The sequence below is a fragment of the Centropristis striata genome, chromosome 9 (assembly GCF_030273125.1).
Source record: "Centropristis striata isolate RG_2023a ecotype Rhode Island chromosome 9, C.striata_1.0, whole genome shotgun sequence".
Taxonomy (NCBI): domain Eukaryota; kingdom Metazoa; phylum Chordata; class Actinopteri; order Perciformes; family Serranidae; genus Centropristis; species Centropristis striata.
In genome coordinates this window covers 38,211,109-38,228,752 of record NC_081525.1, presented here as the reverse complement: position 1 = coordinate 38,228,752, position 17,644 = coordinate 38,211,109, and the positions used below count along the sequence as shown (strand labels likewise).

Below are 17,644 nucleotides of genomic sequence, written 5' to 3'. Positions count from 1 at the left end.
GGACTCAATTGGTTTAAAATCTCAAGACAAAAATATACTGAAAATACAAAATAAAGTGTAAATAAAAATTTGCAATTATGTAAACATTTAAAAGCGTAATTCACAGGATGTTTGACCTTTATAAAATAACATAATCATCATAAACAAGTATACATAATATCAGCTAAAACCACAGAAAAAAGGGACTGAAATGTATTGTTGCCATTAAAACATCACAATCAAAGCACAAATAACTTTTTCTTACAAATATATATTTATTACAAATTTCAGAAGTTAAGTTTAATCAAACACAGAGATGAAGTCAGTAAGAGTTCTGACATATCATAAGAGACCACTATTAAGTAACCTCAAATTGAGGGAAATGTCAATTTCTCCCAAAAAAGAAATGATTAGACAGAAATAAATATATAACACACAATTTAAGATCACAATATAATACAACACAATGTAATAGTGCAGAGGCATTTCATTTTGATCTCTTAGATAGATCTTAAAAGATGTATAAGATTATGTTTGTTGAACTCACTCATAAGCAGTTAAATTACTTATTAGTATACTATTTTGTATATGAAAATTGCTAATAACAAAGGAGTACATTTTTTGTTCATAAGAAATGAAATAAAGGATGAAGCGTTAATGTTCTGTTACAGTGTCTGCACACTACGTTCATGCTTTTTCCCAAAAAATAAATAAATTAGCCTAAATGTGTTTTGTCCCCAAAACACTGAACTTGACCGATTAATTACTGCTCCAAGGTAATTGAAATAATTCTTTGGACAGCATCCCGTGGACAAAACAACTTTAACAGGATAACACTGGTATCTAAAAGGCCTTTGATTCTACAGCATCCATCCTCTGCACACCATGTCTTACTAAATCTTGAGTGTTTAATCTCCCGTAATTACAAAGATTTGCTTAGGTTAATAAAAATAATCCGCCTCAATTCAGACCCCCTACCTGGACCTCCCCTGTGCCTTCTTTACCCCTTTCTGTGAGGGATAAATTCACAGTCATATAAATAGAGACACCTTCACAACCGAGAAGCACAACTCTTTGATACAGGAGCAAAAAGGCTGTTGGAAATTGGGGAAATGGTTTTGATCATCAGCTTTATCAGAGAGGCGGAAACACTTAATTAAAATTTGCTGCTAAACAAAGTAGCCGTATTTAGTCTTACAGCCTGACGTCATTTCCACAGGTTGAGATTGTGTAGCTTGTGAGCGCGTCAAGGTTAACAACAGTTGAGAGGCTCATCTTTATCTGTGATCTTGTCAACAGTAAGACTTCAGCGAAAGAAGCGAGGGGCATTGAAGCGTTTAGTTTATGAAGGGTCCTGCACTTTAAAGAAAATAACCATGCTGTGAAACTCAGACACAAAGCTCTGAGGACTTCTGGGAGAGAGACTTTTTCATTTATCACCTGATTCTTATTCAACAGTCAGTTTGGATCCAATTAAACCTCTGTAATGAGTCTGAGATATCTTAATTCAGGGATGACAATGGAGGACAGAAGCAGCCGCACCGGCGGCAGAGAAAGGCTGGGACTGAGCTTCACTATTGACTACCTTCTGTTCAATAAAGGAGTCAAAGGTTCGAAGGAAGAAGCGACAGGAAGTCGTACAGCAGAGCAGACGGCGAGCAACATGCTAAATCATCAGAATCCTAAACCCAAAGAGGTGGGGATTCGCTCTGAGACACAGGAGAAGCGGCTACAGAGGTCAGAGGCAGAGACTGAAGAAAGGAAAGTCAAAGAAGAGGAGGGGGATGAAGAGAAACAAGAGGAGGGGGAGGAGGAAGTGACCACCACCACATCTACCTGCAGCGGTCCGGGGAAGTCTGCAGACAAACCCAACCAGTCGTACATCGCACTCATCTCCAAGGCAATCCTGGCGTCAGAGCTGAAGAAACTGCTGCTGTGTGACATCTACCAGTGGATCATGGACCACTACCCTTACTTCAAGAGCAAGGTATGTTCACCTCAGTGTTATTCTACTTCAAACATCAACATAGATGTAGGATAAAGAAGTCAGAAGATTGGGTGATAATGTGAAACTACGATACAGGGGATCTCTCTCTGGGATGTATGTCTGTTAACTCGTCACAGCTGCTGGTGAATCGATCACCACACATATAACGAGAACGCGTCTTCGCCGAAAGTCTTCTGTGTGCTCGATTCAATTGCTGAAAAATAATGGCAGCCATTTTTACAAGTGAAGCGACCTACTTGGCACAAGTAATCTGTCTGAGTGGTTAGGCAATTAGGTGCTCGCGGGGACACTAGATGATCTTGTTGTTGGCGAATTCACAAATAAAGTAATCCTGTTGCTAGGTCGCAAACCGCCTCTGCCTTTACCAGGTGCTACAACAGATTGGACGTCGCCTACTGGATTAAAGTTGATCACTGGTTTGACGTGCTAAAAAGGTAACCGAGGGTGTTGTGTCTTACAGCGATCATATCCAGTCTTGACACGCTATGGCACATCCTGCCAACGACAGGACAAGGTGACATCCTGAGGAGGATCAGCGATACTTAACACTCGTTAATTTTCAATCGGGGACGCCCGTTGTTTACCTCTTACTTAGTTTTCAGGTTCTGTTTTTGGCCTAACTGTTTTTCTTTCCTTTTCTTGCACCAACAGGATAAAAACTGGAGGAACAGCGTGCGCCACAACTTGTCCCTGAACGACTGCTTCATCAAAGCGGGCCGCAGCGACAACGGGAAAGGCCACTTCTGGGCGATTCACCCAACGAACTACCAGGACTTTTCCAACGGGGACTACCACTGCAGGAGGGCGCGGCGGAGGGTACGCAGGGGAGCAGGACAGCTTCCTCTTCACTCCCTGAGCTTGCCCTACCACCCTGCCCTCGCCCGGACCCACAGAACCACCTACTGGTGCTGCCCTCCAGCCCAAACACACCCTCTGTCCTGCTTGGCACCCAGACTCTACTGGCCATGGTCCAGTGTGCAACCCCAAGTGGGGTTCCACCCGGGCCTGCATGCTTCTGCACCATGACTAGTTTGTACTGGCAGTGGCGGTTCTAGACCAGTTTTACTGTGGGGGCCAGTGTTTAATCAGAGGGGCACATTAAAAAACGCCAAAGATGATATTTAAGCATTCAAACCCTTTATTTTAGGTTATTTAAAAATCTAATTTAAGTATATTTGGAAGATACTAATAAAAACATTGGAACAATTAGACTTAACAGCAATAACAACTATTTTTGTAGGACAATGACATTTCTCATTTTTGTGCACAATTACTTTTTTTTATTTTGAAAGAGTACAGTGAGAATGATCTTTATATTTAGCTTTTATTGCACAATTAAACTATTATACAATGTACACATTCTTGGTTCATTTTGTGTACAATGAGATATTGTTTGAACAAAAAATAGGTAAGAATTGTTCCGTCATTTATCGTTATAAATCAATCATTTTATTATTAATTTGACACAGGGGCCAAAGGCTTCTTCACAGGGGCAGTGGCCCCTGGAGGCCCCTGTGTAGAACCGCCACTGTGTACTGGCCCTGCATTACTGTGGAGTGAAAGAAAAACTTTTAGAGTCTTATTTGTCTTAATGAATGCATCATTATGCAGCATTGGGGAAGCTACTTTTAATACTTAGGACTACATGACAACTTATATATTAAAGTCTAATTTTACAAATTCAGATAAAAAACATTTAATACTATAGCCAAATATTTTTCACAGGTAAATACTTTTTTTTTTTTTTTTTTTGAAAATCCACCTTTTCATTTTATGGCTCAAATTTGTTTGTATTTTCAGTAGTTAACTATACACAGAAAATGTCAACAAAGGAATTTAAGTACTTGAATCAGCACACAAGTTTCACAGTATGAATGTACCAGCAAATTACTGCACAATGTAGTTAAACGACTAGTTTAATTAGTCTCCAACACAGCCATTATGATGTTGAAATTGAAGTGGACAGTGTTATATTATATCCTGCAACTAAAGTGATTTTGTGTTCAATAATAAAATGTATTAATCTTATTCTGCACTTCTTTTATTTGTATTCTGAATGTTTTTAGAATAACAAAAAACACAATGTTTTGTTATAATTTCATTAAATCATATTGAATTCAACACTTTGTGATGTTTTTTCTCCACTGCCTGAGTTATGATGTGTGTGTGTGTGGTTGTGCATGCAGATAGCACTAAAAGTGAGCCCAATGCTAAAATACCACCCGGCGTTAGATGCTAATTACTCAAAGCTGTCGGGATGCAAAATCTTCTGCCTTAAGAGACTAAAATCGGGCTTTCCAAAGCCGACTCCCAGGGATATGAGGCCAGATAATCTGAGCAATCCCAAATAGTTTCAAGAAATAGGAAGCTTATCACACAGTGTAATCCATAACCGCTGCTGCAGAAAAGAGGGAGACCACGGGAGGTCAGGGATGAAGGGAGCAGAGGAAAGGGAAGAGAGGGAGGAGGGGACGCTGATTTATTGGAGAGAGGTGGGAGGGCTTTTTTAGGGACTTTGTATTTGTGTATTTGTTAAGAAGAACTAGAAATATACAGCAACTGAAATAATGAACTGTATATTTACATTTAACACAAAGTGACTGTCAAAATGAATACTTAAAAATGACAAAAGTCACATAATTTAAAGGCAAATCTAGATAATAATGACTGAAACAGTCCTGGCTTGACCAATATGGAATTTTTGAGACCAATACCTATATAGATTTTAAAGGGGAAAAATTTAGAGATTACTGATATGGTGGTCAATATAGTGATTTTTTTTAAAGATGTAATGAAAATAGGCATCATTTAACATTATTATACTTTATACACACAATGTATTAAATTGTCGGTCAATTCTAGAGATTAAAACTGAGAAAAGTAATACAAAAAAGTAAAATAAATAGCCAAATAAACATCAGTACTGTTCAGTATTAGGCAGTTGTTGACCATTTCAAGAAAGAATAAATACAAATAAAATAAACACCATTTCTAAATCATCCCAAGCATCATTTTCTGCATTATATGTTCGGTAAAAAGGGTTCTCATACCAATAGATACTGATATGTCTGTGATAGGCCAATATCAGCCAATAATAATGGCTGACCAATAATTCGGTCACGCTCTAACTCTAAATCAGGTGCAGCTCAGTTATAGGATGACTCCAAAATACTGCCATAATAAGAAAGGAGTCAATTTTTACCTGTCCGGCTGTCACATCAATAGTGAAATTCCTCTCTGACTTGCAAAGGTTGGCATTTACATCCACAGTGCTCCAGCCTAAGAGGATTAGGTCATACATTGACTTTTCTAAAGTTTGTTTGTCTCTGCTCATGTGGGCTTCTTATTTGCAAATTATTGAATATTTGAATAAGACAGTATTTGACATGAAATTAGATTCTAAACCGACAAACAATACGTCAGAAGGATAAAGCTTAAAAGAGAGAGAGAGAGAGAGAGAGAGAGAGAGAGAGAGGGCGTAATACACAGCAGTTTTTTTCTGGCTATGCTCATTAGAACAATGACAAATCCATCTAATTAATTTTTGTTCGCCAAATCTTCCTATTCAATGTCAGCAGCTAATTGGAGACCTAATTTGCTTAATTCCCATGAATTGCACTCTGCATCAAATCCTCTTCAATTCACCAGCTTTAAGGCTTTAATTTGGTTGCATATGTTTGCTGCACACACACACACACACACACACACACACACACACACACACAGGAGTTTGCAATTCACACACTTGGAAAACTCTTCCACACACACACAATCGTCCAGATAACATTTTTTGTATATATGATATGTATTTGCAACTTAAATAGATTTACCATAAAGACCTATTTCTGACCATGATCTCCTAGTTAAAATACTGTAAATAGCCTTATGCTCATTAAACTGACACAAAATTGTAATTAACTATATTTTAGGCGAATGAGATTGAGGTCATGAGCTGTGTGTGTGTGTGTGTGTGTGTGTGTGTGTGTACGTGTGTGCATATGTGCATGTCATTTTGTTAATCTAATGAGATGGGCGGAGGGGTGCGGGGGGTCGTAGATTAAGGCACAAAGATTTGTTCCTGATTAGCAGAGAGTGAGGTAAGAAGATCAGTCCTGCTGAGGCGGCGGTGAAACATTATGGCCGTGTTTTAATACAACACATTTACAGCAGCATTCCAAAGCTGATTCCTTTTAGCTTACATGTATCTCATTGATTTGACTATTAGACTCAATATACAACAGTTCACACAACATAGGATGAAGCCTGAACCCGTAGAAAGATCAAAGAGACACACAGGAAAAAGGAAAAGGTTGGTTTTCAGCTTTGTGTAAAATATATATTTCTTTAGCAGCACTGTAGAAATGATTTCAACCAACACCTTTTTAAAAAATAACATAACTCTCTGCTTTTGTCTTCATGACTTCATGACACTAACTCAGTGACACTTGAATGGTTGAATTAGTTATAGAATTAACTTGAGATAAAAGTCTTACAATATAGCCTTTACTCCCTGAAAATGGCGAAGCCAAATTCTTCAAGAAATCCATTAAAATAAGAATAATGATAAAGGGACCTTGTAATGGTCAGATTAAATAATTTATAAGAATAATTTATTTGCATGTCTATACACACACACACACACACACACACACACACACACACACTTTAAACCTTACAAACCATATTTTTAAAAATTAATTAGTGTGGTCTTTGATACCTAACTTTAGACCAATGGAAAATTTTGAGCTGCAGAGCTGAAACACATCTAAGGATATTAAATCATCTTTGAATAATGTATTTCTTGTGAATATTCAACTGTGTTTTTTTTTAAAGTCAGTTATAATAGAAAGCAGTTAAAGTGGCCCAGCATTAATTTATCTTTATATCTTTCTTTTAATTTAGTTTGAACTAGACTACTTCAGTACAGCTATGTGTAAGATATAAAAAAGTATAATAAATAAATAAATAAATAAATAAATACAATGGTGGATGTTCTGTATTCTGTAAACTATTGTTAAGAATAAAATAGACCAAATATCATAATAATAACAATAATAATAATAATTTAAAAAAGCCTGAACTCAGAGGATGAAAAATGAGATTCCACTCCTAAAAAAAAGAGGTATTAAGTAATTAATGAATATTCACATGCAAATAAAGAAATAAAATATGCTCTGTTTGATTTTATTTCCTTAATTTGCCCCCGTTTCCCTGTGAAATGCACATTTCATCGTGGTGCTGCTGCAACTGACTGTGTGAATAACTCTCAATAGGCCCAAAGCCTGCAGAAGTCCAAATTGCGAGACTATTAAAAAGCATGATTGCATAGAAGTAAGTAGTATTTAAGGCTTAGGAAGCGCTATAGTTGAGTCAAAACCAGCTGCTATTTTCTGGTTGTGTCCCACCATGAACAATAGCCTGGCGTTACCTCGGCTTCAAAGGCTCCATAATAGTCAATCGATCAGAATGCGAGGCGCTATTCTGCAGATTACTGTTAACAATAATTTGCCTCCTAGTGCACCGTTGCCATCTTTGAAGCAATGTTTTATTGCCTTTTTTTTTCCATCTGCATCTGTCATCCCCGAGGTCCACTGTTTGATCTCTCCCCACCAGTGTCTGCCTCCCCGGGGTCGCGTTGACCTGTTGATTGGCAGCTGCGATCAGACATATGGTGGGACGAGGCATCGACCGGAGCTCCCCGGAGACAAAAGCAGACTAGTGGGGTTTTTCCCCCCTCTTTCACCGCGCTGAGGAGCTGAGGAGCCGCGCTGCAGCTCCGAGGAGGAGGAGGAGGAGGAGGAGGCTCATCCGGCCACTAGATGACGCAAGGTGCAAGCGAATATTTCCACCACTGTTTCCACCATTAAATGTAAGTGCAAGTGGCAAAGTTTTATATGTTTTTATTAAACCTACATTGAGTAATTCCTGTTGATATGCTATGTAACACACGGTAGCATGCTCATATAAGCCAATTATTATACAGTACAGGCCAAAAGTTTGGACACACCTTCTCATTCAATGCGTTTTTCTTTATTTTCATGACTATTTACATGGTAGATTCTCACTGAAGGCATCAAAACTATGAATGAACACATATTATATTGTATTTTAGATTCCTCAAAGTAACCACCCTTTGCTTACTAGAATATAAGACATGTTTTCAGTTATTTCACACTTTTTTGTTAAGTACATAATTCCACATGTGTTCATTAATAGTTTTGATGAATTTAAAATGTCAATAGTCATGAAAATAAAGGAAAAACATTGAATGAGAAGGTGTGTCCAAACTTTTGGCCTGTACTGTATATCCTCAATGTGCTTTGATCTATATTCCAATTATCAGTATTTCCCCTATAACTTAGTACAATTTTAACATAGTTGTACTTTACATGAGTATTTCAATTTTATGCTACTTCTCAGTGGGAAATATTGTAATTACTCCGCTACAATTATTGACACTACGCACATAAAGAAGCATATATGATGCAGTGTTGTACTACTGATCTTCCAGTAGTATAAAAAGCCAACAATTGGCTCCACAATGATGAACTAGGCCTACATTTAGTTTCCATTAGATGTATTTGTTGGTTATAAAAACAGAATAATCTATTGTTGTATTATACTTCTTCTGCATATTGAGTACTTTTGCTTTTGATACTTTAAATACATTTTGCTGATAAGACTAGTGTACTTTAACCAAAGTGACATTTTGAATTCCCAACTTGTATTGGAATTATTTTTTGACTCCAGTATGTCTTATTAACCTAAGTACTTCTTCCACTCCTGTTATTCATGAGCGTAAAGAAGACATTTCTTGGCCTCAGATACTTCCCTTTGTAGTGACGCTCTGACCCCGATAACGGAGCAGAATGGCAGGATGGTGAAGCCATCTCAGCAGATAAAATATGGCCTCTGTAGCAAGCCAAATAATGGCAAACATATGTTTACTCAGTGTTCATGCCATGCTTATTTGGATTTTGCCCAGCTGTGTGTTAGTTCACTGGAAACCAAGTGGAGGTGATTCCCAGTGGGGAAAAAAAAACCCACAGATGTGATGCTCAACCTGCTGTGTGTGTGTGTGTGTGTGTGTGTGTGTGTGTTTGTGTTTGTGTGCATGATTTTCGCATACAGAATGCAAAACACCCCCATCTCTCTCTCCTCCTATAGTGAGCAGTGTTGCCATGGTGATGCATCCTTGGCCAGGGTCTTGCAGTGATCTGCACTGACCCTGGTTGGTGACCTTTGACATTTAGGCCATGGCCAGGGTCAAGAGGTCAGCGATGGCCGGAGGGCAACAAGAGCACTTCCATGATTGGCACTCTGACATGCTCGCTGCAGCGCTCACCTCCTTCTCAGTTTGCACCTCTCATTTGCATTTGTTACGGAGCGAAGACCAACAGCTGCAGGAGAGTCGTCCCACTGCTTTCACACCTTAGCAGGTAGTCTGGTCCACGCTCACGGCAATGCAAGGCTCAATATTCTATAATTTGCCATCAAAGCTGCTGTACGTTACGGGTTGGTCCACTTCAGTTTTAGTGTAAATTGTGATGATAAAATGCGATCTCCAGCAGGCTAACATCCTGTATCATGACGGTTATGATAGCAGTAATGATCATCAGTATTCCCATGGCCCGTGCAATCCATTGTATGTGGGGATATTTATAGTTCTTCATGTGTGAGTGTGTGCATGTTTGTTCATTTCTAGAGGGGGGGAGGGCAATGCACCACACCGTGGTTCTCCTCGTGGGGAATAATTACAGAATCGTGGGTACTAAAAGTCATGTGACCCTAGCCTTCTGCTCCCAAATAATTTATCCCCCCGGCTGATAGCTCGTCAATATCAATTTATTAATTTAACAGTTCTGGACTGATAAAAGGTAGTGCGCACAGTTCGCTTGCTGAAATGGGGAATAGGGATGAATTTTACAGTGCAATGGTGTGAAAGAGGGAGAGACTGGAGGACAAAGCGAGGGGGAGAAACAGCACCGGGGTGATCAATGGCAACACAGAGCAGAGAGATGCATAATTCGGCGTAAAAAAAATGGGGCACCATCGCTCATATTCCAAAGCTATTGAATGAAGGTTATGAAAATTAATACACTTATTATCACCATATTAAAAATTAAGATTGAAGATAGCATGCTCATTGTATTGATATTCAAATGTCTCCAATATATTGATCAGAACAACCTAGTTTTTCGCTAAAACCTCTTCGGGTGAGCCCCCTGCGACAATCCAAGAGAGGGAAAAAAATACATGTTTTGCAAGATTTGAAGATTTTAATTAGTAACCCAAAGCAAACCATTTTGTCCGAGTACCTCCGAGGTGTCGTTGTCCTGAAGGCGTTTCTTCCAAAACAAAGATACTCCAGAAAAACACATAAATGTGACCTCTTACATGTGACCCCTCTTGACCTTGCGGCACTTCCTTTGCATCCTGTTTTTTTTAAAAAGGGTAATGAATATACATCTGGCATAAAGCAGAACCCATATATCATCCAGTATCCACCACAAAACAGTCAGCCAGGAACCTAACCTATTCCCAGAGCCATTACATAATATCCCTGAAGGAGGCTAAAAGGTATTTTAACAAGACCCACTGCTCTATGACCTTTGACCTCTTCTCAGTTGACCCCGAGCTCCTGACCCCACTTACACTAGCCAGTGACAGTGCTGGACATGCAGATCCCGTACACTTCCTGGTGTGAGAAGACAAAGAGGGAGAGATTCATTTACAAATTGATGCATGTCAGGACTCCTCGTGTGAGGATTTCAGGGTTCCTACGGTGCTGGAAGTCCTTGAAAAACACCTGAATTTTAATATGGTGTTTTCAAGGTGTGAAAAGTGCTTGGATTTTGAATAAAAGGGACTTGAAATAAGTATTTTTTTTACTGAAATAGAGGTGCCAATTCAGTAATCAAAATAAAATAAATATAATATTACACATAAAAGTACACTTGCATTGAAAATGTTTAAGTAAAAGTACAAAAGTATAAGCATAAAAATGCATTAAAGTAACAAATTGGATTTATAATTGGATGGATAATAATGGATTAATAAAAGAATACATTTATGTTAGTTTGTGAAAAAATAATATATTGATTTTTTTATCTAATTTTTATTTTGTTTTATAACAAAGTATTGGTATACATATAATTGCACGTAGTGATGTGCACATGATTGCAAAAATAAATCCCAAAACAAATATTCACAAACCTGTCCATATGCTTATATGCAATTGCAACTACACATAGGGATGTGCACGATTACCAAAATAAATTAAAAAAATTCACATACCTATCCATATGCTTATATGCAATTGCACGTAGGAATGTGCACATGATTACAAAAATAACTCACAAAACCAATATTGACATTGTCGTAGAATTAATTTGAAGATGTATTAAAATATATGACATATAGAAGTTTAAATATGCATCAAATATGTTTTGATAAACACACAGAAATCTGACCAACAGTCACAGTCTCTTTACAGGAAACTTCTGCTTGATTGAGATATGAACAGCTCGGATTCTGATTTGTTCTTATATCAAGTGTTCTAAAATAATATATTGTTGAAATAATTTAGATGTTAATCTGAATCTTTAAAGTAACGGATGTAGTGGAGTAAAAATGAAAATGTTTGCAGGTTGTAGGTTTTTGACAGCACAATAAAATGTACTGTGTATATTTATATTATTTTCTAAAAATTGTAAAAGTGTAAGATGCTCGAAAATGCGCCTACAAAAATGGATAAAAGTGCTTGAATTTGTCTTTGGAAAAGGTGTAGAATTACAACATTTCTGCATGTTTTTTTTCTCCGTTGTCCACCCAGAAACATCTGTAAAAGTAAGCGAACACTAAATCCGATCATATCTTGTTGTTCTGTATGTCGGCGCATTATATAATCCTTTCTTCTCTGCAGGCTCGGAGGCTCCCCTCTCATGGACAATCACTGTAGTGGATTCTCCTCGGGTCTTTGGAGAGCTGCGGGGTAGCGAGTGTCAATAGAAGTGGAGTGTGTGAGTGTGAGAGATGATAGACTGAGGTTAAGAGGTGTCAACACAGAAAGAGAGAGGGCTGGAGGACTCTTCACCGGAGCCAGCCTGACACTCTGACACTCTCCTCAACCTCTCCTCTGATTAACCTCTCTAAAGACGCCATTGAGACACGGATGCTTCACACAGAAACACGCACACACACACTGCTGATTCGTCCACACGGTCTTTACTAATCCTACTTCTCAAAGTCACACGCTTCTGTGTGAGCCTACATTTCATCTGTGTGTGTCTGTGTGTCAGACACACATCAGCTCTGAGGTGTGGAAACCTGAAGATGTGTTGTTCACAGGCACAGAAACTCTCTGAAAGGTTCTGGCAGTCAGGAATGGATTTGTTACACCTCTGATGTGCTGTATATGTTCAGCCAAGTGTAAGATACAACAGTGCCATCCCACAGGGCTTTGCACCTGTCAGGTGGTGCAGTGCAACATACAAACGGCAGAACACACACACGCATACATTGTCACTCTCATGCACACACACTAGACGCTGTTTCCGTCTATGTAACCATCAACCTAGACACAACACTCATGTTTAAATTGTGTTGATTTTTTTAGAGCTGTAAACATTTCTTTGGGCTTGAGAACACAGCAAGCACAAAATATGTACGCAAACGTCACTTTGTCCAATGCATGCTTCTCGGAAGTTCTTTGTCATTTCACAGTTTCATAGTTAATCCAGACAGAAAACTGCAAAAGAGCAAACAAACAAACAAACAAAAGTTCTTTCTCTTCCCTGACCCCACCCACTGGACAAGCGAGCTTCACCGTAGCCAAAGGCTCACATAGCAGCTAGCATGGATGCAGTGGTCACTCCGGTGCTAAATGTTGTGAGAGGAAAAGTAAAAACAACAAACAAGCCGAGAACCATACTATTGGTTTAGGATTTAACTACTTTTGAGTTCTGTTGGTTTTGACTTGGCTTGGTTTGGTTCCATAAGGTGCAGAATGTCTTTAAAGTGGATTTTTTCTTCTCAAAGATCTTTCTGGAGCCGTATGACTACCACCCACAACTTAATTATTGTCATTTCTTTTGCAGCTCTACACAGCATCTCCATTCCTTTTGTCCAATGCATTGTGGGAGAAAATCATCTCTTTTAGTATGCATGTTGTCTAGTTTGAGTTTAAAGTACTTTACTTTTTTATTTTGTGAGAGGAAAAGTAAAAACAATAAACAAGCCGAGAACCATGCTGCCTCCCTTGGTGCCCCCATGTACAAAAACATGCTGCCCTTTTGGATGCCGTGGCCTGGCAATGATGAGCCATGCTGGAACATTTTCTGCACGCTGGTGAAGTACCACAAGCAGTTGGGGCCCTTTTTATTTATTTTTTTCAACAATATTTTTTATTGAAGTTTCAAGTGCATATCAAACTTTGTCGAATATACAAACATTTTCATTTATATCCCCTCGAACATACATTAATTTACACAGACAAAGAAAATGAGTAAATAAAATGGACAGTGACAACAAACATCAATCTAATGCAAAACAAGTACTAAAATGAAATAAATAAGACTAAAGTGGAGCAAAATAAATAAATAAATAAATAAAAATAAAATAAAAGGCAGGATCATTTCATAACCTATTGTTCAGTCAGTGTTATCCGTTTCATTGGTCAAGAATGACATAAATGATTCCCAAATCCAAGCAAACTCCTCCTGTTTACCTTTAACAATGTATGTCAATCTCTCCAGTCCAAGACAAGTCATCAACTCCTTCTTCCATATTGCCATTGATGGTGGTTCTACATTTTTCCAATATAGTGCAATCACTCTCCTTGCATGGAGAAGTCCAAAGTCGCTCATTTTTGATTTCCTCGTTGTTCTGATGGGCCCTTTTTATTTAATTTTTTGGCCCTGCCCTTAAAACAGCTCGAGTCTGCCATTGAGTTTTGCACTGAATTAGGAGCAGGCGTGAGCCTTTGGCTATGGTTAGCAGAAGGATGAAGAATTATTAAGGGACATGCACGCATTTCTAGAACAGCTAATTGGAGCGCCCTCTCTCTGGATTAACCTGTGATTGACCAGAGTGTCACCTTCTGGATTTTCTAGAGGCCTGAAAACAAAGCCAAGTCTAGTTTTCTCTAAACCACTTGAATAACATTATGCTGAAAGATTACTATGGAACTAATACAGGTCACCGGTGTACATTTTGGTTTACTACTTTTCTCCACAAAGAATTAGATCCTATTCTGGTAAAGTAAGTCAAATATTCTTGATATTTTTGTGCATTGATTTGACTTGGTATGATTCTGAAGGGTGAAACTTTAGAGTGTCTGGCTCAGCATCTCTCGTCATGAAAGATGGCTTTGACTTTTTCTTTTGTTTTAAATATCCACCTCTGCAATTTCTGCAGTCACCCCAATACAATGAAGGTGAATGGAATTTAGTTTTTGGTGCTCACAGCACTGGAAAATTACAACTTAGAGAAATCAAGAGTAATGGGTCTTTGGGCAGTCTTTTATCCAAAGTGACATTTAGAGGGAAAGTTGGTGTACACTGTCTTACTCAAGGACCATTTGACATGTGCCCAGGAGGAGCTGGGAAGTTAATCACATAACCTAGAAGTAGAGCCTCATAATATTTACCTTTGCATGGAAGATCCTCAGAGCACAGAGGTTGAAACCAAAGGCACACTGCAAAAAAAGCCAACTTGTATTTTTTGGCCTAAAACAGTGATTTAAGTCGGTAAAACTTGGAAATATAAATTATTGACATTTAGGGCAATAATGTAAGTTAGCACAACAAAGGAAGCCAGTTGTCTGCTCCAAAACAAGTTGGTGAGTTGTTGTTACTTATATCTTTAAGTTGGGGTTCACAACAAGGGACAATAGTTCTGCTAACTCTTATTTCTTTGTTGTGAAATGTGGGAAAGCGGTGAAATTCGGTCATTAGCGAAAGCTAGCGGCTAACTGATGCTAGCGGCTAACTGATGCTAGCGGCGCTGCTTGTTACAGCTACAAGAGTAGCCATTAGCGCATCAATGCTAACTCAAAATTGTGGTCGCAACATTAGCTGACATTTCATAGCGGCGTTACAATCGTGCCAATTCAGCACATTGCAGAAGTTAGCAGAAGTAAGAATTAAAAGTTATTACAATGTAAAATTATAAGAAAAAAATCTGAATTCAGAGTTGAGCAAACTCAAAAACAAAACTTAAAATATTTAGTTTAATTGTCCAACTTAAAATGTTATCGAAGTTTGTTGCCTTGAAATTTTGAGTTCACCCAACTTTTCTTTTTTTGCAGTGCAGGCTTCTAATACTGGGAGTTAAACCCAGGCTGCCTAAAGGCTGCCTGCTTTATAATGGCCCTCTGTGATTACTAGAGACGCACAAGGCACACTTTAGTATCTGTAAGACACAATAGGCTTTCAAGTAACCCCAGTGTAATCTGGGAAAATATTAGATGCTCAGAGCAAATACTAGAGTAGTGAGGTGATGTAGGAGCAAGACGTCCAGGTGGGTGAATTGGTTAAACTGTTAATGTCCTTTTTTTTTAGAATTTTATTTTATTAATTTCTGTGGGTCATCATATTAGGTACCAGGAAGTACATCAGAACAACAGAAATAAAACAAAAAACAAATAGCAGTTTCAGAATTTCATCAATATCAGTTTCATAGTATTTCATCAAAATCAAAGTTACTTCAGAATTTCACCTGTCTTATAATGTTCAATGCTTCCCTCAATACTAATAATTGGTTATACCGACCCACCCTTACCAACCCATGGTTTCCGTGAAACTGACACAGATTTCACTACAATGCAAGTTAATGACAGTCATATCCCGTGGCTATTCCATGGATATTTTTTCCTATTGGTTTGTTCCAAGTCACGTGACTTTCAAGGTTCCAGCGGTCAGAACAAAAAACATGGCGGACAGTTCTCTCATTTTTAGCGAAAAAATCAATATTTTGACTTAGTTTCTGCATAAAAATGGATTTTGATCACATTTCTAGCGAGAAATATATGTTTTATTTTCTAAGTATTCACTGAGTGAATGTACATGTATTGTATGTTGGAATAGCCACGGGATATGACTGTCATTAACTTGCATTGTAGCGAAATCCGTGTCAGTTTCACGGAAATTTGAGTGATTCCGTGGCTATTCCACGGATTTTGATTTAAGCAAATCCGTGACTATTTCACAGATTCCTGTGAGACCAGGTTGGATATAGATACACATACATACACAATGCATACACAAACTGTTAATGTCCTGTGTGAAACTAAACATCAACGTTGACCTGTTTTTATTAAGTACTTGACTTACGTACATAAATTAATTTATGTAACAAACATACTTATGTAACCAAATGGTTTTGTTTGAATTCAGTGTTCACCATGTGATCCATGTGTTTGGAACTACATCTGTAGCCGGGCCTCATAGTTTGATGCATAGTGGTTTTAAAAGATTAAAAATAAATAAATATTTTAAAAATAAATGGAAATGAAAATGTGTTGAAATGTGTTAGTGAAAACCAGCAATGTTTAGTGAATCATATATGGGAACATTCAAAGGCCAATAAAAGTCTCTGTTATTCGACTGATCTACAGAACCTAGAACGACTACATTTTAGAAGAACTTTTTCATCGATAGAAAGTTGTTCCAAGAATGAGAAGATATTGCAAAGCCTGGGCAAATAAATTCAGTACCACTACAGTGTAGTCTTTTAGAAAATCAAAACTTTAACACCTTGTGAAGCAACCAACAGGCTCTATGTTTGGGGAAATTTTGTCATTGCCCCTTTCTTATTGCATGTGAAATAGCTGCTCTTACTTCACCTTTCATGTACTATAGTGGATGTACAGTTTGATTTTGGTTTAGGATTGAACTACTTTTGAGTTCTGCTGGTTTTGACTTGGCTTGGTTTGGTTCCATAAGGTGCAGAATGTCCTAAAAGTTGATTTTTTCTTCTCAAAGATCTTTCTGGAGCGGTATGACTACCGCCCACAACTTATTTATTGTCATTTCTTTTGCAGCTGTACACAGCATCTCCATTCCTTTTGTCCAATGCATTGTGGGAGAAAATCATCTCTTTTAGTATGCATGCTGTCTAGTTTGAGTTTAAAGTACTTTCCTTTTTTTTTTTTAACAGTAGCAACATGCAACATACTCAAAAGCTGCACAAAATAAGTGTTTAGTATAGATTTGAGTAGTAAAAATCTTCTAGTTGGTATTTAATTTCCTTGTGTAACTTTTGTGGTTCTGCATTCTGTTTATGTGCATGCAAATACTAAGGTCATTTCATTTAGTGCAGCAGTGCTCCTATTAGTGTTCAACAGTAAAGCATGCAGCTGAAGAGATCCTTGTGACATGGCCTCCCTCTCCATCATGCTTTAGCATAAAGCAAATGGCAGATCTCAAGTGACGAGACAAAACTGTACAGAAATAGAGATATAATACACACACTGCGTGGGCTATGGATTGCAGAATGTGAGAACAGTGCATGAGTCAATACCTAAATGAAGAAAGATGCTGATGTGAACATAGATATATGACTCATATCTGTAAGAGTTGACATGCAGGCAGGCAGGTTCATGAATCTTAATAATCAAAGATGAGAAGCAAGTAGGTTGAATGGTATTGCCAAGAT

The 17,644-nt window shown here is 38.1% G+C and overlaps 1 protein-coding gene across 1 annotated transcript; it reads left to right on the top strand.

Annotated features, from left to right (window-relative positions):
- The first annotated feature begins 1,492 nt into the window (after nt 1-1,492).
- On the top strand, nt 1,493-3,065 carry foxq2 (forkhead box Q2). Its single transcript, XM_059342020.1, has 2 exons — nt 1,493-1,966; nt 2,639-3,065. The coding sequence occupies exons 1-2, from the start codon at nt 1,493-1,495 to the stop codon at nt 3,011-3,013; spliced, it is 849 nt and encodes a 282-aa protein (XP_059198003.1). The 3' UTR covers nt 3,014-3,065.
- Nucleotides 3,066-17,644: the final 14,579 nt, after the last annotated feature.

Bases quoted from the DNA above. Each gene is read 5' to 3' on its own strand.
- foxq2 (XM_059342020.1), top strand. From the start codon at position 1,493: ATGACAATGGAGGACAGAAGCAGCCGCACCGGCGGCAGAGAAAGGCTG. The intron at 1,967-2,638 runs GTATGTTCACCT...TTGCACCAACAG, and splicing joins ACCCTTACTTCAAGAGCAAG to GATAAAAACTGGAGGAACAG.